The sequence below is a fragment of the Lutra lutra genome, chromosome 12 (assembly GCF_902655055.1).
Source record: "Lutra lutra chromosome 12, mLutLut1.2, whole genome shotgun sequence".
Taxonomy (NCBI): Eukaryota; Metazoa; Chordata; class Mammalia; order Carnivora; family Mustelidae; genus Lutra; species Lutra lutra.
The window spans coordinates 66,373,426-66,397,623 of record NC_062289.1 but is presented as its reverse complement, the minus strand read 5'-3'; the positions used below and the strand labels follow the sequence as shown (position 1 = coordinate 66,397,623).

The window sequence follows — 24,198 nt, the reverse complement described above, 5'->3', positions numbered from 1 at the left end:
TATATGAAGTAGTCCCCAAGAATGGGCTCCTTCCCCCAACCAACATCTATTGTTCAGAGTCACTCAAGGATTTGGACTACTTGTATCCTCTATGATCAGGCTGCAACGAAGACAGCTGAGTGTTACTGAAAGGAGAGGAACAAGAATCTGCTGCAGCCAATTGTGGTCTTTTTTAAAAGCAGGCTAAATAAGCAGCTATTGAGTTAATATACATAAAAAGAATTCATCAAGTGACTACAAACGTTTCTAAGTACTGACATGGTGTTCGGTTTGGTTCAACAATCATTTATTGAGCTCCAGTTATATGCAAATTTCTGTAGATTCAAAGACATGTCATACCTCTATCCTCAAGAAACTTCACAGATTATTATGGCAACACAGAAGTGGGAATTTACATAAGCCTGAGGAGCCAGGAAAGGCTTTATTGAAGAGACAATTGAATTTAAGGTTTGGATAAGAACTATCTAAGTAAAGAAGGAACTCAGCAAAGACACAGGTGTGAAATGGTATCTAATGTTTGTACAACCAGAAGCAGTTGGACAATTCTAGAGCCCAAAGCAGGGCAGGGAAGAGTGATAGCATAAAATGAGGTCTAATCAGAGGGCCTTATTCCATACACCGTTGGACTTCAGACTAAACTAATGGACTGTCATTGAAGAACAGATCAACCTGGGAACCAAGGCCAAAGGGGAATTTGAAATTGGGAGGCAGAAAGACTAACTATGAGTTGGTTGAAGTAATTTAAGAAATGATGAGAGCCTGTACAAGGAATGTACAAGTAGCAATAGGAATGCATCAGATAAGCCATATTCCAGAAAAAAAATTGAGGCTGTTCAGTGATGTTATCTGAGGGGTGGGGCTTCCTGATCTAAATATCTCTTTTAGGGCCTCTCCTATGCCTGACACTTAGAGTATCAGAGGTTCCTTCTGCAGGGTTTGAAGAGGACCTTACTAGACTGGAGTAGATCAGTGCATTTTTAGTGTCCGTCAACTAACATTAAGGTGTATTATACAAGTTTAATGAGTAAAGAAGGCCTTGAAGGGAAGAACATGCCTCGTCATCAGGAGAAGCAAGCAACACACGGGATAAAACGAAACAAAAGTTAAAACATTCAGGCCACTAAAAGGCAAAGAAACTTCACCATTGGCAGACAAAGTCACCATTTTAGCTGGTTGTCTCTTCTCGGCTACAAAATCCATTCTCAGTCAGGCTGGGTACACCATCCCAAAACTCTTCCGTATACATAAGAGTAATAATAATGATGATGATAAAATGAGCCCTAGCAAATAAAGAAATGTGACTTCTGAGCTAAGAAACATCATAAAGACAGCAATTGGACTTTTATAAAGTTCCTTAGAAATCAGGTTACCTCAGATCTTTCCCCTGTGACTATCAGTGAAATACTGGCTCCTCTATTTTCATTTCCGATAAGTGTTATGTTTAACTTGGAAATCTGACAAATACCAAGAACCCTGCACCATAGTTCACAGTATTACTGGGAGGATGAAATGGGACAAAAAGAGGCAAAAGCTTGTGTGCATTGTAAAGTGCTAAATGATGGTAATAAGCAGCCCTCTCGCTCGAAGGAGAAAAAAGTACAGGTGGGATCTCCGTGTCATATCCCTTTCAAGGACTACTCAGCAATGATTATCATAAAATTTTAGTTCTTCAAATGTGATGAGCAGAGCCCATAGTAAACACTTTCCTTAATCAAGATTAACACACACGGTGAATTTAAAAAATAACACCTAAGAACAGACACAAGTACATTTCTAACAAATGAACTCTATCTATAAAATCAGTTTCTATAATGAAACTCTTTTGTCACAAATAAGCATGTTAACAGAGGAATTTATATATGACTACATTATTTGAATCCTATTTTGTTAGAATTAGGAAAGGCTTAGTTTATCTCTATAAACGGTCTTTCCAGCCTCTTCCCCTCACCAATCTTTCTTAAAACAGGAAAGCTGAGATAAAGGTTGAACCCAGACTAAACTAGATTTCCTGACTCGGTCTAAAGCTCTCTTTTCTATAATTTTTTATAAAATATTTCAAATGTAAAGAAAAGCCTAACAACAAATACCCAGATTTTTTAAATGTTAACATCATATGCGTCAAATCTTTTTTGACAGGAGATGGCACTTTACTGTTTTGTATCTATTTAAAAAAAGAATTAAAATATTATATATCAGCAAATGATGCCCACTCCTCTACCTCATTCTCCAGAAATAACCACTATATGAAGGTTGTGGTATATTCTATTCTTCCTTTTCATGTTTGTATACACTCAAATGATTATATATCCATAAACCACACCATGTTGCCACAAAACGAGATGGTCTTCAAAACAAGGAGGAGTCCCTTATTCTAGCACACTTGCATGCAATTCAAGCCTTTGGGGCTTGGCTGGGTATTACAAAAAGAAACTAGGGCAGAGCTTAAAGTCTTTTTTAATGATTACCATAGAAGGATCTAGTGGCGTCTTAATATTTAGAGTGAAAAATAAATTAGGTAAATATAAAAATTTAAATACAACTTTTTTTTTATCCTTCTCACATTAGCACTGCATATTTGTGAAACCCTGGTTTGTAATGGCCTAGTGTGAATGACCTGTCACTGAACAATAGGGAAAGATGGATTAAGCAATTTATCTAGTAATAATAGTTTCTACTTCTGCTTCAAGGTCCAGCTCAAATGTCACCACCTTAATGAATCTGTCCTTGATCCCATCAGAATTAATTCCTTCAACAGTCATTTACTGAGTGCCAGAGCCCTGTAGATACAGAAGCAGATCAGACCCAGTTCCTGCCCAGGGCTCAGAAATAATTACACAACAGCTTTTGATAAATGCTCTAACAGAGGTATCCATAAAGGGTTAGTGAAATCTACACTTTTCCTGGAGCAATTAGAGAAGACATTACAGAGGAGGTGATATTTGAGCTGCATCTTGCAGGACGAGTAGGAGCTCACGAAACAGATGAAAGGTCATTCCAGATAGGGAGACATTGAATGAGAGGGCACAAAGGATGGTAAGTTATCAGTTTTAGAAAAACAACTAAGGATAGACATCAGAGGTACAAGGGTTAGAAGACTAAAAACAATTCAAGCAAAAGATGACGTGATTGTAGGCATGAGGTGGGAGGGGGAAGGATTTTAACAAAATTTAAGAGATAAATTTAGCAGAATTTGATGCTTCCTTGGAGGGAAAGAACATGGAAGAGTTGGGGATGACTCTCAAAGGCTTGGCAAAATGAATGGGCAGTGAGACCATTAGCTAAAATAGGAAATGCCATACAGGAGATAAGAGGCCTGGGGATGGGGGTGGGTCAAGTTTCCTTTGAGGCACTTTGAGTTAGCGATGAGACCTCTTTCTTGGGCCTCAAACAATTTCCTTTTCTAGGCCAGGAATCACCTCTTTCTCAGAATTCCATAGCATAATGTATACCTTTTCCACAGATTTAAATCTGCTGTATCTGTAAGTATTTACAAGTTTGTCCCTACCTTAAACCATGAAGAAAAAGTATTAGGTTTTGTTTTCTGTGTATTGTCCTTATCTCAGAGCCTTACATACAAAAAGCCTCAGCCAGGGACGCCTGGGTGGCTCAGTTGGTTAAGCAGCTGCCTTCGGCTCAGGTCATGATCCCAGCGTCCTGGGATCGAGTCCCACATCGGGCTCCTTGCTCGGCGGGGAGCCTGCTTCTCCCTCTGCCTCTGCCTGCCATTCTGTCTGCCTGTGCTCGCTCTCTCTCCCTCTCTCTCTGACAAATAAACGAATAAAATCTAAAAAAAAAAAAAAAAAAAGCCTCAGCCAAAGTTTGCATTCCTGAAAAGGGAGCTCCATCAGATAACTACAAACTCTGTTAACATTTATCAAAACAATGGCCAAAACTCGTTGAGTTACTGACTTATATAAAATATCTGAACCATTTGGTCTGCAGCACCTACTTTTAGACCGTTTCGTGCTTATCTTACTTTAAGTAGGCTCTACGCCCAGTGGGGAGCCCGACATGGGGCTTGAACTGAAGATCCTAAGATCAAGACCTGAGGTGAAGTCTGATGCTCAACCAACTAAGCCATGGGGACACTTTCCCCTTCCCTCCATTTTATCTTACTTTTAACAACCCTGCAAGGTAGCCATATTCCTATTTTACATATAAAGCCACAGAAGGTCAGAGTGTCTGAGTAACTTTCCTGGAGTCATGAGGTTTGCAAGTTGCTTAACCAGGACTTGGGCCGACTGGTTTCTTCACCAGAGTTAAGCTGCTCCTTTCCGATTCCCAGTTGGGCTGAAAAGTGGATCTTTGCCTCCTCAGGGGGCAGCACTCTCTGGATCCGCGGGAACTGCGAGAGGGGCCTTGCCCCGATCATCTCCGCGGGTCTAAAGCGCCCCCCCCTCCCAGGAAAGTGCCCACGCGGGCACACCCACTGCAGACTGCAGAGCCGAGAGGCGGGCCCAATGGTCGGGAGTTCGAGCCCCGACCTAGGGCCCCAGCGTTTTGCCGTATTCACTCCACGCAAGCGCATGGGATCCCTTGACCCTTTGCTCAAGCTATGCCAGAGCTGGCCAGGCTCGGACCCCGAAGCCCGGGGTTGCCGCGTGCGGCCAGGGTCTCCCAGCCTGGCCCCGGGCGGGGTGGGGCGGCCCTAAGTGCTCACAAATACGGGGTACTGGAAAAACGGTGGTGCAGTTACTGCCCTTGGGACACTGAAGCTCGTCCCGTACCTTCCTCCGCAGTCCCGTGCGGTGGGCCGGCCCGGCTGGCAGCCCCGGTTCCGCCGACCGGAGACCGAGGTCGGGGCGAGGAGAAGCCCTGCCCACTGGCGGCGGCGGCGGGAACCGGCCCCGCGAGGGTCCGACCGGCCGGGCCAGGCATTTACCTCAGACTGCGCCGCTGCCCGCCCCCGGAGGCCGCGCTCAGGGGCTCCCTCGCCGCCTCTCCGGGTTCTCGGTCCCGCCAGACACCTCCGGCCAGGAACCGGACGGCGAGGGAGAGTGAGAGGCAACAGAACGCTTCTGTGGACCCGCAAAGGCCGCAAGCCGCAAGCAGCCGCAGCTCCGGCGTGCGGCAGAGGCGCGAGGGCTCGGGGCGGTCCCGCGGGTGGAAGGGGCGTGTCCTAGCGCGTGCGCAAAGAGGCGCGAAGGGCAAGGGGCGGTCCTACCCGCGAGGCCGGGGAAGGCGCGAGGAGGGGGCGTGCCTCACGTGAGCCCTCCAGAGGCCGAAGGTGAGGGGAGAGAGGAGAGAGCGTGCGTAGACCTGGTTGTCGGCTCCTCCTCTTTCTGGGGGCAAAGGGTAGACAGTACTGGTCTGGACCTTAGCGCCTCGTCCACGCTTGCAGACTCCAGCCATGGCGGGTCCTGAGTGGGAGTCTCTGGAGCACAGTTTGGAGAAGCACCTGCCTCCTGCAGACTTGCGGGAGGTGAAACGCGTTCTCTATGGCAAGGAAACCAGGTCTGGGGCCCAGAGGTTTGGGTGGGGAGACCTTGGGGCCAGTGAGTGTGGGTCTGGGGAACCAGGGAGAGTGCTTCAGGATCTGAAGGGTTCTGACGGGGCGATGGAGATCTGAGTTGTTGAGCAGAAGCCTTAGGAGATCTAGATGTGATGGCTCTGGGTCTCCGGGGTTGCATAACCCCCGAGTGACCTTTACAAGCCAGTTCTCCCCTTGTTGCCCAGAACTCGGAAGGGAAAAGAATCTGGAAGGGAAAGGACAGGTTTTTACTCTCTGTCGGTTTCTCTGTGGCCACCCAGCTCTCTACCTACTTCCAGGGACCAGCTTCTTCCCCAGATGCAGGCCTATGCTTTGGGTGTCTGTCTGGGTCAGTGCCTCAGCCAGAGCACCTAGCAGGTCACCTGACTGTCCAGGCCCAGCCCCTACTTCCTGCAGTGACTGGGCCTCTGGCAGATCCTTGGAGGTAGAGGCTGGCTGAATCTGGTTGAGTAGGAACCTTACCCACTGGCAAGCCATAGGAATTAGTTACCACACTCAGTGCAAATGTTTTTCTGCTCCCAGCCAGTCGTGTGCATCACTAGGACTAGGTTAGTGCACTGCTGGAACTGGGTAAACAAAGCTGGAAGACACTTCCACTCTTGTTTCTCTTCAGTCCATTTTCTCCAAGCAACCCGAAGATGTAAATCATATCTTGTTGCTCCTGTGCTTAAAATTCCGTGAAGGAGGGGCACCTGGGTGGCAGAGTTGGTTAAGCATCTGCCTTTGGCTCTGGTGGTGATCCTGGGGTGCTGGGTTCCAGCCCCAGAGTTGTCAGGCTTCCTGCCCAAAAGGGAGCCTGCTTTTCCCTCTCCCTCTGGCCCTCCCCAGTCACCCCTTGTGCATGCATGCGCTCTCTCTCTCAAATAATGAATAGAATCTTTAAAACAAAACAAAAACTCCTCTGTGAAGGAGTCCCATGGCTCTTAGAGTGAAATCCAAACTCTGACCCCATGCAGCTCCTGACATCATCTCCTTCCACTGCTTTGCCCACTGGTGGGATCCCCCATTCCCCCCACCCAAGCCAGACTGTGCACTTCCTGACCTTGTGGCAATGACCTTGAGGCAGGAACCTGATCAACCTGAAACTCAAGGGTGTTGATTGGAACAGTGGTTCCCAGCCACTGGCTGCACTGGAGTTGCTGCAGGGAGGCCCGATCTCAGACCTAAGAGAACATAAAGTGAACTTGACCATCCGCTAGTGAACAGAGCTAGTGGATGGTAAAGGCAGAACAACTGCCTTTGGGGGTAGGAGTGGTAGAGAACTCTGTCGAAAAGGGCTCTTCATACCCAAAGAGGGATACCTGGGAGTGGATGTCCTTTAAGTTTTCTCCAGTGAAATCATGCTGACCTACTACTTTCCACCATACCTGTCAAGAGGGAAGCCTCTTAGAGTTAAAGCAAGAGGGTCTCAGGATGGGAATAGTTTGTTTGTTTGTGTGTTTTAAGGATGAGGTGGACATGTTCTTCTGGGAACAGATGGAGAGAGTTTGTGGTGTCAGGGGTAAAGCACAGAGTCTTAGGAAAAGAGAAATAAGTTTCCCATATAGGTGACTGGCTGGGGCACATTCTAGAGACTGGGATAAGGACTACCTTGCAAAAGGGACCTGATGTGAGCATTTGGATTTCTCCAGAGTGGGTAGGGATTATAATGCGTGGTAAAATGAGAGCCAACACCCATTGGCTGGTGGTGACTGGGCCCCATCAAAGGGCTTGGCTTACAATAACTGTTCACAAAAGGTTCTCTTCCACTCAGTGCTGAGGCCTTTCAGGCTTTACCTCTAGGGTATTAGCCAGTGTGCTTGCTCAGTCCCTGCAACTGGGTGGGATTTGGCTATGCACAGGATTGTGAACTGAAGATGGAAAATCGTTAGTCGTTTAAAAACTTTTCTCACTTAAACTCCTGCTCACTTCTTATACCCTGACTGCCATGGCCACCTCTGTGAAGGAAGGGCTGGTGGAGCCTGAGTCCTCAGCCCCTCTTCGGGGCTCCTGACTGCCTCCCACACAAGACCAACCTTCTCTCTCAATTACTTGCTGTGCCAAACACAAAGAGACACTTAGTAAATGTGTAAGTGTATGAGCTAAATGGGCTTTTGCCTGGGCCCGGCAGCTGAAATCCTCAAAATACATGGACTCTCAATTTTAAGACAGCCAGACCCAAGAAGCATTTATTCACTCAACATTTATTGCATGTTTATTTTTGTCCTGGGCACTAGGAGTACAAGGATGAGCAAGCCACGGTTTCCTCCCTGGAGGGGCTTTCTGCCTTTTCATGGTTGTCGTACATGGTGAGAGAAGGATGCAAGGCGGGCTGGAGAGAGTGTACGTGAACAGAGGTGGGGGTGGGTCAGGAAGGCTTCCCAGGGGTGCCATGCTGAGACTGTATCCTGAAGGAGATGGAGAAGTTGGTTTGGAGACAGGAAGGGCTCGGGTACTCCAGATCAAGTCCCAAACACCAGGGAGCATCTCATTCAGGGATTACAGGTGTGGAATGCTGTGGGGGGAGGGTAGGAGGAGGCAAAGTAGCTGTCGTAGGCCCAGGGGTCCTGTACACCACGCTAAAGCAGCGGGACCTGTCCTAATGGTGGTGGAAGTCTTTAAAGAATTTGAAAAGAGCAGGTGAAAGATGAGGAGGTCTAAAGTAACAGAGTTACTTTAGGGGGAGAATCCTTCCTTGCCTTTTCTAGTTTCTGGTGGCTTCTGACATCCCTTAACTTGTGACAGCATCACCCCAATCTCTGCTTGTGTCTTCACATGGCCTTCTCTTCCCCCTGACTGTCCTCTGGGCATCTCTTACAAGAATACTGGTCACTGGGTTTAGGGCTTGCCTGTATAATCCAGGATGATGTTATCTTGACGTCTTTAATTATATCTGCAAATGTCCTTTTTCCAAATTAGGTCTCATTCACAGGTTTTGCATATAGGATGTGGGTGTCTCGTCGGGGGCCACAGTTCAACCCACTACAGGGACTGTGCAGAGGTGGTCCTCACTGGGGAGGCTGGTATTGGGATTGTCCTCATTCCAGGAGGAAGAGTGGGTGCGGAGTGGGAAAGGCCTGGGAAGGGATTCGGGAGAACCTGCTGTTAAAAAAAAATCCCAGGAAGTGAAGACTTTGCATGGTACTCCAAGAGGTGAGGAAGTAGGGATCAGGGACCTAGGGCAAGTATTAAAGACATCAAGCAGGATAGGGACAGAGTGTCAGGTGGTGGAGGTCTAGAAGGATGAAGACAGGAGTATGAGGCTCTCCCTTTGCTAAAGCCAACCAGAAGGCTGGTGGAAATTCAGAGTGGGGAGTGGGCCCCAGGGAACAGGTGGCCGAGGGAGGTGTGGGAAGTGAGGGCTTTGGGGAAGCTCCCTACTAAGGGGAGGTGAGGAGTGCAAGTGAAGTAGCAAGAGGACCTGTGTCCTTTCCCCCCCCCTGTTATTTATTTATGTAATGGGAAAGATTCAGATAGTTTTTTTTTTTTTTTTCTATTTTGAGAGAGAGAAAGAGCACGTGAGCAGGGGGAGGGGCAGAGGGAGAGGGAGAAGTAGACTCCCCAAGGGCACAGAGCCCTAGGAGGCAGGGCTCGATCCCATAACGCTGAGATCATTACCTGAGCGGAAGTCAGGAGTTTAGCCAACTGAGCCACCCACATGACTCTCAAGCGGCTTTAATGGTGGATGTGGTAGGTCTGGAGGAGACAGGGAGGAATGTCTGAGCATATTGTTAATAAGAAAGGCAAGTAGTAGAGCAGAATATACAGGACACCAATCTAGTTTACACACATAGAGGAAAATATTGGAAAAATACCTACATTGTTAAGAGGGGTTGTCTCTGAGATTTGGGACGGGACCTGAGGGACGGGATGGGGAAGGGAACCCAGTTTTCATTTGACATCCTTTTCACTGTTTGTTTTTTTTTTCCTCCCACAAACATGTGTTTCTTTAGTAGCAAAGCTCTAGTTTAATTATTTAAAACATTGATGGTAAAGAGCTATTAGAGAGGAAAGATGAAGTTGTAGAAGCTAGAGGTCGCAGAGGAGGCAGGAGTTGGGCTCCCTCAGGCGAGGCCTGCCTTGACCCTGGTTGGGGAGATGGGCACCAGGGGAGGGACCCAGGAGGGTATGTTGCAGCCAGAGCAGGAAGTGGTGGGCTTTCCTCCTTAACATTAGAGGTGAGGCCATGAGGGGCCTTAATATCAGGATAAGGGGCAGAAGGGCAGAAGGCCAATACAGGGATCAAGGGAGGGTTTTGGGCAGCATGGAGCCCTTCTGAGGTTATGGTTCATCTATTGGTCTCTGCCTCACCCCCCAGCGGAGCCATACTGGCCTATGTCCACCACATCCCTATGCCAAGCCTTTGGTGGGCACAACACTTGTTCATGGAATGGGGCTCGAGGGTCTTTTGGGTTCTCCAAGACTAAATGGGCCAGGACATGGTGACAGACTACTTGGATAACAGGAAGGTGGAGGTGACTAAACACCCCGTGGGTAGCTCACTCTGTGTGACATGGAGTGGCCTGGCCTGTGCCACCTGAAGCCTAGGAGGATGAGTGTCCTCAGGGAGCTGGGTGGGGGAGGGATGGAGGCAGCACTCAGCATAGTGACAAGGCAGAGAGGCTGCACATCTCAGAATAATGGGGCTTATGGTGGTGGATAGATGGGGAGCGCCAACAGCTATGGGTATTGGATAAGAAAAGACGGCCAGAGGCTGAGGGACCTCTGTCCATCCAGGTGACGGCTAGAGGTGGGCTTGCAAGGATGAGACAAGATCTCTTCCATCTGCTCTCTTCCTGGGATGAGACCAAGATGGAGGACAGGCTTGCCAAGATGTCTCTGAAAGGATGGTCCTGCTTCCCCCCGCCCAAGGGTCCAAGGGGAGATGGACACACAGAGCCCTTCTCCTTTTTCTCCTGTCCTCCATGGTGACTTGTCCTGGGACTTAGGTCTGTGGCAGGGGAGCCCTCTGCTTGAAGGCAGGACTGTGTCTGAGGCAGTCAAGGCAAGGGGAGGTGCGGTGTGGGCACTGCTGCTATTTCTAACCTGCTGAAGTGAACGGAACCCTGTCTATTTGAAAAGCAAGCTGATTGTCAGGGGCGGAACCCAACTTGGAGCTGTCAGGGCCGTCACATGGAAACCGCCTGGCAGGGGGTGGCGACAGGGGGCTTGGGCTGACAGGGCTGTGATTTTGAAAGAAACGTCTTTAAGAAATTGATTTAAAGTAGGAGAGAAATATTATTATTAGATAATGGCTGTCAGGTTATTTTTTGATGTGTTCCCTGAGTATTTCATAACCATCTTGCCCCTAGATGGTAAGGCCTTCCTGGCCAGAGGCCATGTCCCGTGCACCTGCAGGTTTCTCTTGAGCACTGGGCATCCAACCAGCATCAGGAGGTGTTTGCTATTTGGCCAGTGGTCACTTAGGCAGAACGTTTTATAAATAATCCATTTGCCTTTGTCAATAAACCATAAACTAGGATGAGTGCCTGCGTCTTTGGTCTGGATGCCTGGGTCCCAGCAGGCCCCCACCCCCCAGTATGGGGCATGGGACTGCCCCTGGTGGGAGCAGCCGCAGGATGGGGGGTGGGGCTCACCAGAGACCTGTAACCCTTAGCAGTGAAGGGTCACAGGAACCCACCCCCACCATGCAATCAGTCCCGGCCCCTCCACCCAGCCATCTCCTAAGCTCAGTTCTCAGCAAAGGCTCTGCCTTATCACAGCCTGTCCCACCCGCCAGGCTCAGGGAGCCCTCTGATTCTAGTCCACAAACATTTTTGGAAATCCATTGCCTCTCTTCTGTGCTGACTGCTGAGACTTTAATCTCCACCCTGAGGTCAACAGCTCCGGAACATCAACCTCTTGACCCATCACCCTGCAGCCCCCGCCTCCCTGCTCCCCAGCTTTGCCAGGCCTGACTGCGGCGCCTCCCTGGTGAAGTCCACACTCAGTGTAGTGTCCCTTCTCCACCAGGCAGAGCCCTCCCCCTCCTGGCCCCTGCTGCAGCTTCCCACGAGTGGGCCCTGGCACTGGGTTGCTCTGTGCACCTCCTTTCCAGATTGCCCCCCAGAGGTGATGGGGGGGTGGGGCATGGAGGGGCGGTTTCAATTCAGCAGACCTCATGCAAATCGTTTCCCACCTTTCCTGCCCATTTAGGAAGCTCGATCTGCCCAGCAGGGCTTTGGAAGCCGCCTCTGAAGGAGACTTTGAGCTGCAGGGATATGCCTTTGAGGCCGCGGAGGAGCAGCTGAGGCCGCCTCGGACTGTGCGTGTGGGACTCATTCAAAACAGAACTCCCCTGCCTGCAGATGCCCCCGTGGCAAGACAGGTGCAGCCTCTTTTGACCATAAATACATAAACGGGGCTGTTGGCCTGCTGTGTGTTTTGAATACGTCCACAGTCCCTGGGTGGCCACTCACTACGGATCTGGAGGCACCACGAGTCGTCACCTAGATGCTTCTGCCCTGGCTAACCCCCCTTCCCTGTAGCCCACATCTCTGGTTCCTCTCGATCGAGCCTCTCACTCCTCACTGCTGTTTCCACCTTCCCCTCCATGTCCCCTCCTGTGATGCATCTGAAGTTCCGTTCATCCACTGGGAGGGCGCCCTTCGTCTGGCTCATGTTCTCTCTGGAACTTTGCCTCTTAGTCTTTTGCCAGAAGGGTACCTGCCAGTGCATACCGGTCAGGACCCATCTGTCCTTCCGTGATCCTGAGGGTGGGGACTCACCAAACCCAGATGTCTGTCAGCTGATGGTGCCTCAGGGTAGCGGGAATATGAGACACATTTCCTTATGACCTTATGGTTAATATAAATGTGATGGCATTCTGGGATGTCCCTAAAGAAATAGGGTGTCACAGACACAGGTGTCTTATTGGCTACACTTCTTCCCAGCATTCCTCCAGCTGCTCAGACTTCTAAGACTTTGTCTGCAGAGGTTTCCTGGGGATACAGCATGCCTCTGAACTCCTAGGGGTTCTTGAGAAAAGGTCAGTTGGATTTCAGTTCAGGTTCTGCGTCGTCTTTCACTTTGGTCCTTCTGCTTTTGTTGGATTAAAATATTTCTGGTTCAAGATCCCTTTTTGTCTCTGGATTAATTGACTGTGAATATGTTTCTTCAACCATCCCAGACTGTCAGGGGCAGGGACAGTGTTCTCACTCCCCATAGCACCCAGAAGAACACTCCGCACACTGTCAGCACCTAGCAGATCTCCACAGAGCTTCGGTGTGCAACCCTTGACAGGAATAACCCATCCAGGAAAGGCTGGGTGGAGTGGGGAGGTATATTCCTGAAGGAGGTCACATCTGGAAAATGGGATCCATTCATTCAGTGATAAGAGACACCCAGGAAAATTGAAGTGTCAGGACAAGTCACGCCAGAAGCCATGAGGGCAGGATGGTAGACAGTGGACTATGTCCTGAGGCAAAAGAAGAAGTTAGCCCAGGGGATGACTAAGGTGTGCCCTGGGCGTGGGCACCTCTTGTGGTAAATAGCAGATAAGCTTCTTCTGCAGTCCTCTGAGCAGCCCCTTGGGGCAGATGGTGTTCTCCCCATTCTCCAGGTGGACAAACTGAGGCTCTGAAAGGCAGCGTGGAGTGCGTGGGACCCGAGAACCTCTGCACCTCCACCTTTTGTTTATTAATTATTATTATTGTTTATTTAGAGCATGGAGGGGGGGTGGGCAGAGGGAGAGAGAATCTCAAGCTGACTCCACCAAATGCAGAGCCTGACACGGGCCTGGATCCTACAAATCTGAAATCACGACCAGAGCCAGAAACAAGAGTCAGATATAAATGACTGAATCACCCAGGCACCTCCACCTTTCACTGCAGATTTGGGATTGATGGGAGTAGGCTATCACAGAACACACACACACCCTCCTCATCCCCTTGCAGCTGCCTAGGTCGGGGTTAGTTTCACATCCCTGGGGAGGAGTTCTGAAACTGGTCTCAACCAACAGAAGAGAATAGGTTCTAATCCTTGCTCTTTGAATTGCCAGGTCGCCGCCCTTCACAGATGCATCGAAGCCATTGTAGAGGTGGCCGCAGTGTGTGGGGTGAATATCATCTGTTTCCAGGAAGCCTGGAGTAAGTGTCTCCCGGGTGCTTTCTCTGCTGCCTGCAGACAATAGTGTAATCTTCGTGTTACCAAGAAGACTGCTCGATTTTTAAAAAATCTCTTCTCTAATCTGTAGAAAGATTCTTTAGTCAACAGCACTGGAAAGCCAGGAATCCTGGCCTCTGTGCACCCTAGTCTGTTGTGTGGTCCTGCCGGTTCTTCCTCACAAATTGTCCTGAACTCATTCACTTGTTCCTGCCCACCATCATACCACTGCCCTGGCCCAAGGCACCATCAGCTCTCACCTTGGCTTCTGTAATTGCTTCCAGCTGGTCTCCCTGCGCTGTCCACTTTGGCCCCTTCTAACGCACTCTTCATGCCTTCTAGAAAAGATCTTTGCAAATCTCAACTCTTGTACTGCTTAGTCTGTTCCTTCCCCCACCTCTGTGGCCTCACCTCGGCTGGGCTCTGCCCTGACCTCCCTGATCCTTCACACCCCTACAGCACCCTCAGGCCGCTGAAACAACTGCTCCCTCTGCCTGCCTGGCCTTCACCCCCCTTTCCCTCCCCTCCCCCCTTGCCTTTTAGACCCTGTCCAACCTTGACACAGAAGCTCAGAGCCCACCTCCCTATCTAAAATTATCTCCCTGTAACGTACCCCTGGTACCATATACCTTTCTTTTATTTTTATCAAAGTTACACATGCTCATGGTTGGGAGTCAAATGGTCTACAAGGTCTGTTACCAAAAACTAGCTGTCCTCTTCCCCACAGGCAACCGCTTCTACTCTCAGCTGGTTCTTTGGGAATCTACCTTTGTGTTGCTGCTTCCTGATTTTTCAGTTTCGTACCATCTGTTAACTTCCTGCTATGGAAGAAGACGGCATGAGTCCCTTGCCTCCTCTGCCCACTCTTTTCATACATACCCTTCCTATCTTCCGTCCATTCTCTGCCAAGCCATTTTGCAAACTTAGATTTCTTTTCCTGAATCACCTTCTGTTTTCCCCAGAATTTGCTTTGTTTTCTGCACACTTACCCCCAATTCTACCCCAAACTTCCAGCTTCTTAAATCCTTTGGAGAGGTTTAGATACGTGAAGCTGTCTGCTGGTTTCATCTCCTTTTTTTTTTTTTAAGTTTTATTTTAAGTTTTTATTTTAATTCCAGTTAACATACAGTGTTATGTTCACTTCAGGTATAGGATATCATGATTCAGCAGTTCCATACATCTCCTGCTGCTCATCATGACAAATGTGCTTCTTAATCCCCATCACCTGTTTCCTCCATACTCTCTACCTGGTTCCATCTCCTTGAAGACTATGTCCCCAGAGCCTTCTGACTACTCTAGTCTGAATTAGTTGCCCCCTCTGCTGGCTGCATGGCTGTCTTCCTGGGATTTCCCTTCACTGTCATGCTGGGGAGTTCCCTTATCTTGCTCTTGTGTTTCTCCTATCCCACATCTTCCTCTTTCTTGCCTTTCTCCCTCTTTTGGGTTGACTAGGTTTCTGAGAAAGAACACATAGGAGGTAACCTTTCCGAGACTTTGCATCTCTGAAAATAGGTTCCTCCTACCTCTAGCTTGATAGTTTGGTTGGGTATTGAATTCTAGGTTAGAAATAATTTTCCTTTGGAAGTTTGAACACATTAATCCATCGTCTTCTGGCTTTGGGTGTCGATGACTAGTCTAAAGACATTTTGACTGATGACCCATTGCATATGATCTGTTTATTTTTCTATAGAAGGTTGTAGGATTTTCTCCAATGTTTTAAAGTTTCGTAATGATATGCCATGGTGTGTATCTATTTTATTTTTTTTCATTAAGTCAGGAAATATTTATTAAGCATCTGCTGCATGCTGGGTACCATCATAGGTATTTGACATACAGCAGCAAGCCAAAAGACACACACCTCTGCCCTTAGGGTGCTTCTTGTGGGGAATGGGGAGACAGTACATAATATGTGTATATCTATTTTCATCCATTATTCTAGGAACTCAGTGGCTTCCTCCAGGCTAGAAATCTGGGTCCTTCAGATCTACTGTTCATTAGTGATTTTCTCCCCTCTTTTTTCTTCCATCTCTTCCTGATACTCCTTCTATTAGGATGTTAGAACCCTGGACTAGATCCCTAATTTTCTGAAGTATTTCCTCCTATTTTTCATCTTTGTCTTTTTGCTCAGTTTTCTGGTAGATTTTACCTTAATTTGCCATTCAGCCTTTTATTCAGTCTTTTGTTTCTGCTGTCATATTTTGAATTTACAAGAGTTCTTTTAGTCTGAAAGTTCCTGTTTTATGACATCCTGTTCTTATTGTATAATCACAATACTTTCTCTTGTCTCTGAGGATGTTAGGTAGCATTTTTTTTTTCCTCCTTGCATGTTTCCTACTTACTCCATGTTGGTCTTTTCCCCCCCAGCTGCTTATATTTTAAGAATTGGGGGTCGAAAAGCTGATTGCAAGCTCTGAGTTGGTGGGAACAGCTCCTTCCCACTGAGTTTCATGAGAGGATGACTTGGTTTAGCTGTTTGTTAGCTAACCCTTCACAGTAGTGTCTTTGGGTCATCCTTTTCAGGCTAGTCAGAGTCCGTAGAGAAGATTCTTCTTACCTCCTGCCAAGAAGAGAAGGAGGATAGGGGTCCAGTGTGCCAGTGTTTCCTGAATCCCTCTAGTTTTGGCACTCTACTCGTCTTTATCTGTCCTGGCTTCCCCAAGGCCAGAGGCCTTCTGTTTAAGCACTTCTAGAGAATGAGCCCCTAGCCTTCTTCTAGGGGTGGGAGGGACTCATGCAGCCTTGTGCAGTGGAGGAGGGATCTAGGCTTCCGACTGCTCTTTTTTTCTTTTATAAGATTTATTTATTTATTTGACAGGGAAAGAGAGTTCACAAGCAGGGAGAGTAGGAAAGTAAAGGGAGAAGCAGGCTCGCTGCTGAGCAAGGAGCCCGATGAGGGACTTGATCCCAGGACCCTGGGATCATGACCTGAGCCGAAGGCAGATGCTTAACCAACTAAGCCACCCAGCCAATCCCCTGACTGCTTCTTAAGCAGACTTTTGACCCAGTTTTTGTTCGCCACCCCCTCCCTACCCCCGCCGCCACCTTCAGAGCCTCATGGTACCTCTGACTCTGAAATTTTGCAAGGGAATATGATGGAGAGGGGGGTGTTCCCTGGCTTCCTCTACTTCTGGGAGCCTGAATTTCTGGATCTATCACAATATCTACCCTCATCCTTTGGCTCTCTAACTTCCTGTGTTTTGTTGCTCTCGCTCTTTTCTCAGTGCTTCATCCTCATGGGTTTGTACCTTTGCATAAAAAATCCCTTTACTGTCATTTGGTATGGTGAACAAGAAAAGAGCAAAGGTATGCATCAAAAAATCTGTGCCCAGAAGTTCATCTCGTTTTCCACGTTCCTGGGTTACTTATACCTTCACTCATTTGGGTGACACTTTGATTTGTCTGCCTCTTCCATTAGACCATAAAACTCTGTGAGGCCATTGTCTGCATGGTGTTAGTTTATTTTTCCCATTCTAATTATCACCACTGTTTTTAACATGAAAAATATTTAATCGTGGTAAAATACATAAAACATAATATTCGTCACTTTAATCATTGGCAAGGGTACAATTCAGTGACATTAAATGCATTCACAGAGTGTAACTATCACCATTATCTATACCCAAACTTTTTCAACACCTCCAACAAAAACTCTGTACTCATTTAATAATACCCTTCCATCCCGCACCTCTGATAACCTCTGTTCTACCTTCTGTCTCTATGAATTTGATTACTCTAGGGACCTCACATAAGTTGAATCATATAGTATTTGTCCTTTTGTGACTGGCTTATTTCACTTTAGAATGATGTTTTCAAGGTCTGTCCATGTTGTGGCATGTGTCAGAATGCCCTTCCTGGGGCGCCTGAGTGGCTCAGTCATTAAGCGGCTGCTTTCAGCTCAAGTCATGATCCCAGGGTCCTGGGATTGAGCCCCGCATTGGCTCCCTGCTTGGTGGGGAAGCCTGCTTCTCCCTCTCCCGCTCCCCTTGCTTCTGTTCTCTCTCTCATTGTGTCTCTCTCTGTCAAATAAATAAATTAAATCTTTTTTAAAAATATGCCCTTCTTGGAGTGCCAGGTGGCTCAGTGGGTTAAAGCCTCTGCCTTCAGCTCAGGTCATGATCTCAAGGTCCTGGGATTGAGCCCTGAAGGGACTGCTCAGTGGGGAGCCTGCTTCCCTCCCTCTCTCTGCCTGCCCCTCTGCCTACTTGTGATCTCTGTCAAATAAAAAAATTAAAAAAAAAAAAATGCCCTCCTTTTTAATGGCTGCATAATATTCCACTGTATGGCTAGACTACAGTTTGTTTATCCATTCCCCCATCCCTGTTTTATCTTTTTTCTTTAAAAAAAAAAAAGATTTATTTGTTTGTTTTAGAAAGAGAGAGAGAGCACAAGGGGTGGGAGGGGTGGAGGGAGATAGAGAATCTCAAGCCAGCTCCCCACTGAGCAACAAGCCCAATATAGGGTGTGATCCCACAACCCTGAGATAGTGACCTGAGCCAAAAATCAAAAGTCAGACGCTTGACTGACTGAGGCACGCAGGCTCAGTTTTATCTTTAAATGTTTTATCTTTAATGAACAGTCGCTGCTACTGACAGACAAAATGTTTACTGGATGTTTTAACCAACTTCTTCACTTCCTTGGATCTGGACTCATCTGGACAAACTCCTACTCATCCATCAAGGCCTAGCACAGACACCCCCTTCTTTGGGGGACCCTGGGAACTACCCAGCATAGAATTGAGCACTGCGTGAAATTGTGCAGCCACACGAGGTTATAATTCAGTTCCCCCCATCTAGGCTGGCAGCTCCTGAGGGCAGGGCCAGGCCTAAATTTAGAGCCTGACTCATAGAGTGTTGGTTCAATAAATAAGGAGTCCTCTTGGGCACCTGGGTGGCTCAGTCGTTAAGCGTCTGCCTTCGGCTCGGGTCATGATCCTGGGGTCCTGGGATCGAGGCCCACATTGGGCTCCCTGTTCAGCGGGAAGCCTGTTTCTCCCTCTCCCACTCCCCCTGCTTGTGTTCCCTCTCTCTCTGTGTCTTTCTGTGTCAAATAAATAAAATCTTAAAAAAAAAAAAAAATAAGGAGTCCTCTTCCCCTCTAATCTGAAAGTTGTAGTTGGACTTTGTAGCTAGCCTCCCCCCAACCTCCATTCCACATTCCTCTTTGGAAAGTTTGTTTACAGAGGTTGTGTAAACAGGAAAAGAAGCCATTAAAATGGAAATGGAGAAATTTGGAGAGCTTAGCAACCTGCAATGAAGTCAGAAAGGGAGGTTTTATTCTCTTGGGGTATTTGAGTCTCTCCTAATGTGCTGAAAGCAGAGAATAAATGGTCATTAAGGATCTTTTTTGTCAGTAACAGCTTTTTTGTTGGCTTCCTTAAAATAGTTTATCCCTCTTTGCTGAAGGCAAGCCTGGGGAGTCTTGAGCCTGAGCCGAGACCCCTGGGGCTGTTGCTGGCAGAGCCCAGGGGGCCAAGATGGTGATGGTGCCATTGGTAGCCTCTTCAGGCACCGTCCTAGGACCAGCCATCCTACGACTGAAAGGAATTGGAACACTGATGATGCTTCTTTCTCTTCCTTCTCTGTGAAATGAGTGTCTCCCCTACTTCACAAGGATATGGGGACCAGGTGCCTATACTGGGCCCATAGCCCACTTTTGGGAAAGGTTGACTATAATTAGTCACCCCAAACAGGCCATCCCCCTTGTGCCATGACCACTGAAGGCACTTGCCGTTCACATCGTACTGCTTCCTGAATATCCTCCCTGCAGGTTAGTCCATTCAGAGCGATGTGAACTATAGCAAGCATCTGGAAACTTCCATTAGGCTAATCTCCCTGGAAAACAAAACAAAACAAAACAAAACAAAAAAAACAATGGATTTGGGTAATTGGAAGGAGGAAGGTTTAAAGAATATACGGAATCAGTCCAAACAAAGAATTCAGTGCTCCAAAGCAAGAAGACAAAGACAAGCAGCCCATTAGAAAATGGGCAAAGGTGATTATGCACAAGACTGCCTGGAGGATGAACCCAGAAAGGCCAGTGACCATGTGGCAAGGTGCTCCCCTACAAGGGAAGTGCCTACTTAATCATGGTGCTCTCCCAGTTCACACCATCAGACTGGCGGACACTAAAGAGTGTGGCTGAGGCTGGGGAACGATAGAACTCAGGTGGCCAGAAATCCCTGTACCCACCCCCATGGGAGCCGCCACCCTCTCCTACAAAGGCGAGCATCATTTTGAACCTGGTATGTGTAGCATTCTGTGAACTGTTACTACATACGTCGGTACCTGCTGCTTGAAAAATAAAAAACACACAAAAATCAGTTTATGAATTTAATGAAATTTCTTATTTAATTAGCCTCCTGATGGCATCTAGTCACACATTTATCCTCGGGGAACATTCAGTCCATCATCCGGAGGTTCCCAGATTTCTTATGGGAGTTCATTAAGTGAGTGGCTTTTCTTGTTCCTGAAGAAGCTTCTCTAGGCCCATGAGGAGGAACATTCTATGGTGACGTGCCCAGAGTCACCTGTGCCATCCTCAGTGGCCCTCAGACTTTCCCCAGGAAATCTTGGCTGTGGTTCTACCAACCCACAGAGTAGCCAGCAGTTTGGGATCTAGAGTAAAATATACCTAAGATCAACTCTACCATTTTAGTCATTTTTGTTCATTTCAGTGGCACTGACCATATTCACACTGTTGTGCAACCCTCGTGTCGTCCACCTCCAGAATTTTTTCCTCTTCCCTTGCTGAAACTCTGTCCTTCCCCACCCAGCCCCTGGCAACCACCATTCTAATTTCTGTCTCTATGAATCTGGCTATCCTAAGTACCCCCTATCAGTGGAATCCTATAGCATTTGTCCTTTTATGACTAATGTTTCACTTAGTGTAATGTCTTTGAGCCTCACTCATATTATAGCATGTGTCAGAAGTTCCTGCTTTTTCAGGCTGAATAACATTCCATTATATGGATACAAACTACATTTGGTTTATCCATTCATCCACCAATGGACACTTGTGTTACTTCCATCTTTCAGCTTTTGTGAATAGTGCTGCTATGAAATGATTATGAACATATCTGTTCAAGTCACTAAATGGTTGTTTTTTTTTTTTTTCTCTCAATTCAATTGTTTTTAAGCCTGGAGTAAAGAAATTTGGCCCAGCCCTTTGTTTTGCTATGAAGCCTAGAAGGTTAGGGTCTGCCTGGCACCCACATTGATGGACACAGATCTTGGAAACCAGGCTGAGACCCTCAGGAGCCTTGTTATCTTGTGAAGACCCTCAGCTGCTGGGCTGAGGAGCGCCCCCTCAGAAGCCATGAGCACTGAATGTGATTCTGACTTTCTCCTCTTCACAGCTATGCCCTTTGCCTTCTGCACGAGAGAGAGGCTTCCTTGGACAGAATTTGCAGAGTCGGCAGAGGATGGACCCACCACGAGATTCTGTCAGAAGGTAGGGCATTAACTGCTCTGTTCTGACAGCAGCTGCCAAACACGTCAGGTCACAGAGCACGACCACAGCTACTGGGTGTGGCCCTTCACGGAAAATGCACCCATTTGGTGGTGGTTTTGCCTGATGAGATTAGATAAGACTGTTTGCTGCCCTTTTTTTAGTGTCCTTTCACTTAAAATCGGGGGATTTCAGAGCCAAGAGGGCCCTTCCTGGCATTTTCAGGTGAGGGAGCTGCAGCCCAGGGAGGGGTGACCTCCCGTGGTAGGTTCTGCATTCGGCAAGCTGCAGAGGTGGCCCTCAGGGACCAGGGATGAGGTTGATTCCTTGTCCAGACCTCCGCTGCTTCCCATGCTGTTTGCCTGCATTACGTAAGCTTCTCTGTGTGGCCTGTCTCATCAGTACAGAGATCAGTCTTCATTTTTCTTTGTGAAAACCTTATGATGTTGTATGACCGCACTGAGATGAAACATCCAGAGTAGGCAAATGAATAGAGGCAGAAAGACATGGTTGCTAGGGGCTGGACAGGGAGAGGGACAGGGAGTGACTGCTAATGGGTATGGGGTTTCCATTTGGGGGTGATGAAAATGTTCTAAAATTAGATTGTGGTGGTGGTTGCACAACTCCGTGGATGTCCTGAAAGCCACCCAACAGCACACTTATTTTTTTTTTCCTCCTCACTCATCAGCAGTGACCTGAACAGCACATTTTAAAAGGATTAATTTGGGGGCGCCTGGGTGGCTCAGTGGGTTAAAGCCTCTGCCTTCGGCTCAGGTCATGATCCCGGGGTCCTGGGATTGAACCCCCGCATCAGGCTGTCTGCTCGGCGGGGAGACTGCTTCCCCCTCTCTCTCTCTACCTGCCTCTCTGCCTACTTGTGATCTCTGTCTGTCAAATAAATAAACAAAATCTTAAAAAAATAAAAATTCAAGTAAAAGGATGAATTTTATACCATGTGAATTATATCCTCACGAAGCAGTTCCTACACACACAAACCCGGTCCATAACAATAAAGAGATTATGATCAATAACTTCTCCTTGTTCTTTTTTTAAGATTTTATTTATTTATTTGACAGGCAGAGATTACAAGTGGTCAGAGAGGCAGGCAGAGAGAGAGAGGGGGAAGCAGGCTCCCCGCCGAGCAGAGAGCCCAATGCGGGGCTCGATCCCAGGACCCTGAGATCATAACCTGAGCCGAAGGCAGAGGCTTTAACCCACTGAGCCACCCAGGCGCCCCCTATAACTTATCTTTATTCTTAACAAAGCTTTTTTTTTTTTTTTTTACTTCTCCACGTCCCATTTCAGATTTTATATGTATTTTTAGGGGATTTTTTGGAGCAGAACTATAATCATAGTGATTCTATCAAAACTGAGTCATGATTCCAAACATCAGTGTTTTCACGCTATCAGAAAAAATCTGTCATCTACCAGATGTGGATTCTGTGCTGTGGATAAAAGAGAGGGGACTGGTTTAAGTGGTGACTGTAGATGACACACTGGAACCAGGGCTGGAAGAAGAGGAAAGGTGGAGTAGGGATGAGAACTGGTGCAGGAAGACACCTGTCTGCATCGACGGGGGACCAGGACCCATGGATGCCCTTACATGGCTTGGAGAATCACCTTCTACCTTGTGCCTTTTTCCATCATTAAGGCCAGAGATGGTGACAGGCTAGTTAGAGGTGAGGACAGACAACCATCTGGGGCTGCTCAGCCTGATTGGCACCAGGTCCTTAATGTTCTTATTTGAGAGAAAAGAAATTCACCATCAAAGAGTGTGGTTTGGCTTGGTTGTTATAATGAAAAGTATGATAAATATTATTAGTTTTTTAAATAGTGGTAAACAGCACATGCAATTTACCATCTCAGCCATTTATAAGTATATTGTTCAGGGTGTTAAGTACATTCACATTATTAGAAAACAGATCTCCAGAACTTTTTCATCTTGTAACTCTGAAACTCTGTACCCATTAAACAACCCTCTGTTCACCCCCAGCTACTGGCAACCATATCCTACTTCCTGTCTCTATGACTTTGACTACTTTAGATCCCTCACATAAATGGACTCATTCAGTATTTGTCTTTTTGTGTCTAGCTTATTTCGTGTAACATAAGGCCTTCAAGGCTTATCCGTGTCATGTTAATCCCATGTCATCCATGTGATGACAAGCTTTCCTTCCTTTTTAAAGCTGAATAATATTCCATTGTATGGATATACCACATTTTAAAAAGATTTTCCTTTTATTTATTTTTTTTTAAAGATTTTTATTTGTTTATTTAACACACATGGAGAGAGAGAGGGAGGAAGAGCACAAGCAGGGGGAGCAGCAGGGGGAAAGGGGGATGCAGGCTACCCACGGAGCAGGGAGCCCGATGTGGGGCTCAATCTTTGGGACCACAGCTTGAGCCAAAGGCAGACGCTTAACCCACTCAGCCACCCAGGTACCCCTCCTTCTATTTTTTTCAAAGATTTTAAGTAATCTCTGCACCCAACATGTGCAGAGACCCCAAGATCAAGAGTCACCTGCTCTACCAGCTGAGCCAGCCAGACACCCCAGATATGCCACATTTATTTATCCATTTATCCATCTGCAGATTTGTGGGTTGCTTCTACTCTTTGGCTCTTATGGAGAGGACTGTGGTGATCATTGGTGTGCAGATACTTCTCCAAGATACTCTTTCAGATATATACCTAGAAGCAGGACTTCTAGATCCTATGGTAGTTGTATTTTTAATTTTTTGAGAAACTGCCATACTATTTTCCACAGCCACTGTACCATTTGACATTTCCACCAAGGACCCAAGGACAGCAGTTATTTTTACTTAGCTCAGCTTGGGCCTCAGGACAACGCTGGCGTTCAGTCTTCCAAAGAGCAAACATAGATGATCCGTAGCTCTGAACCAAGTCGAATTATTTAGTAGGATCATCTAATTCTTCAGTTTAAAAAAAATGATGACATTCCACTTAAAACAATGACTCTGCAGCATTCCTTGTCTTTCCAGCTGGCAAAGAAGCATGACATGGTGGTGGTATCTCCCATCCTGGAACGAGACAGAGAGCACGGGGACGTTTTGTGGAACACAGCTGTGGTGATCTCCAATTCTGGAGCAGTCCTGGGAAAGACCAGGAAAAACCACATCCCCAGAGTGGGTGACTTCAATGAGGTGAGCTGGCCCGAAGA

General features: G+C 47.3%; 1 protein-coding gene across 1 annotated transcript in view; it reads left to right on the top strand.

Moving 5' to 3' along the window:
* The first annotated feature begins 5,284 nt into the window (after window positions 1–5,284).
* The window catches only part of UPB1 (beta-ureidopropionase 1), a 31,196-nt gene continuing 12,282 nt past the window's right edge, over window positions 5,285–24,198 (top strand). Inside the window, 5 exon segments of the mRNA XM_047698511.1 lie at window positions 5,285–5,454; window positions 11,627–11,798; window positions 13,470–13,557; window positions 20,928–21,022; window positions 24,020–24,181. Coding sequence (XP_047554467.1) covers window positions 5,351–5,454; window positions 11,627–11,798; window positions 13,470–13,557; window positions 20,928–21,022; window positions 24,020–24,181 — 621 coding nt within the window. The 5' untranslated portion in view covers window positions 5,285–5,350.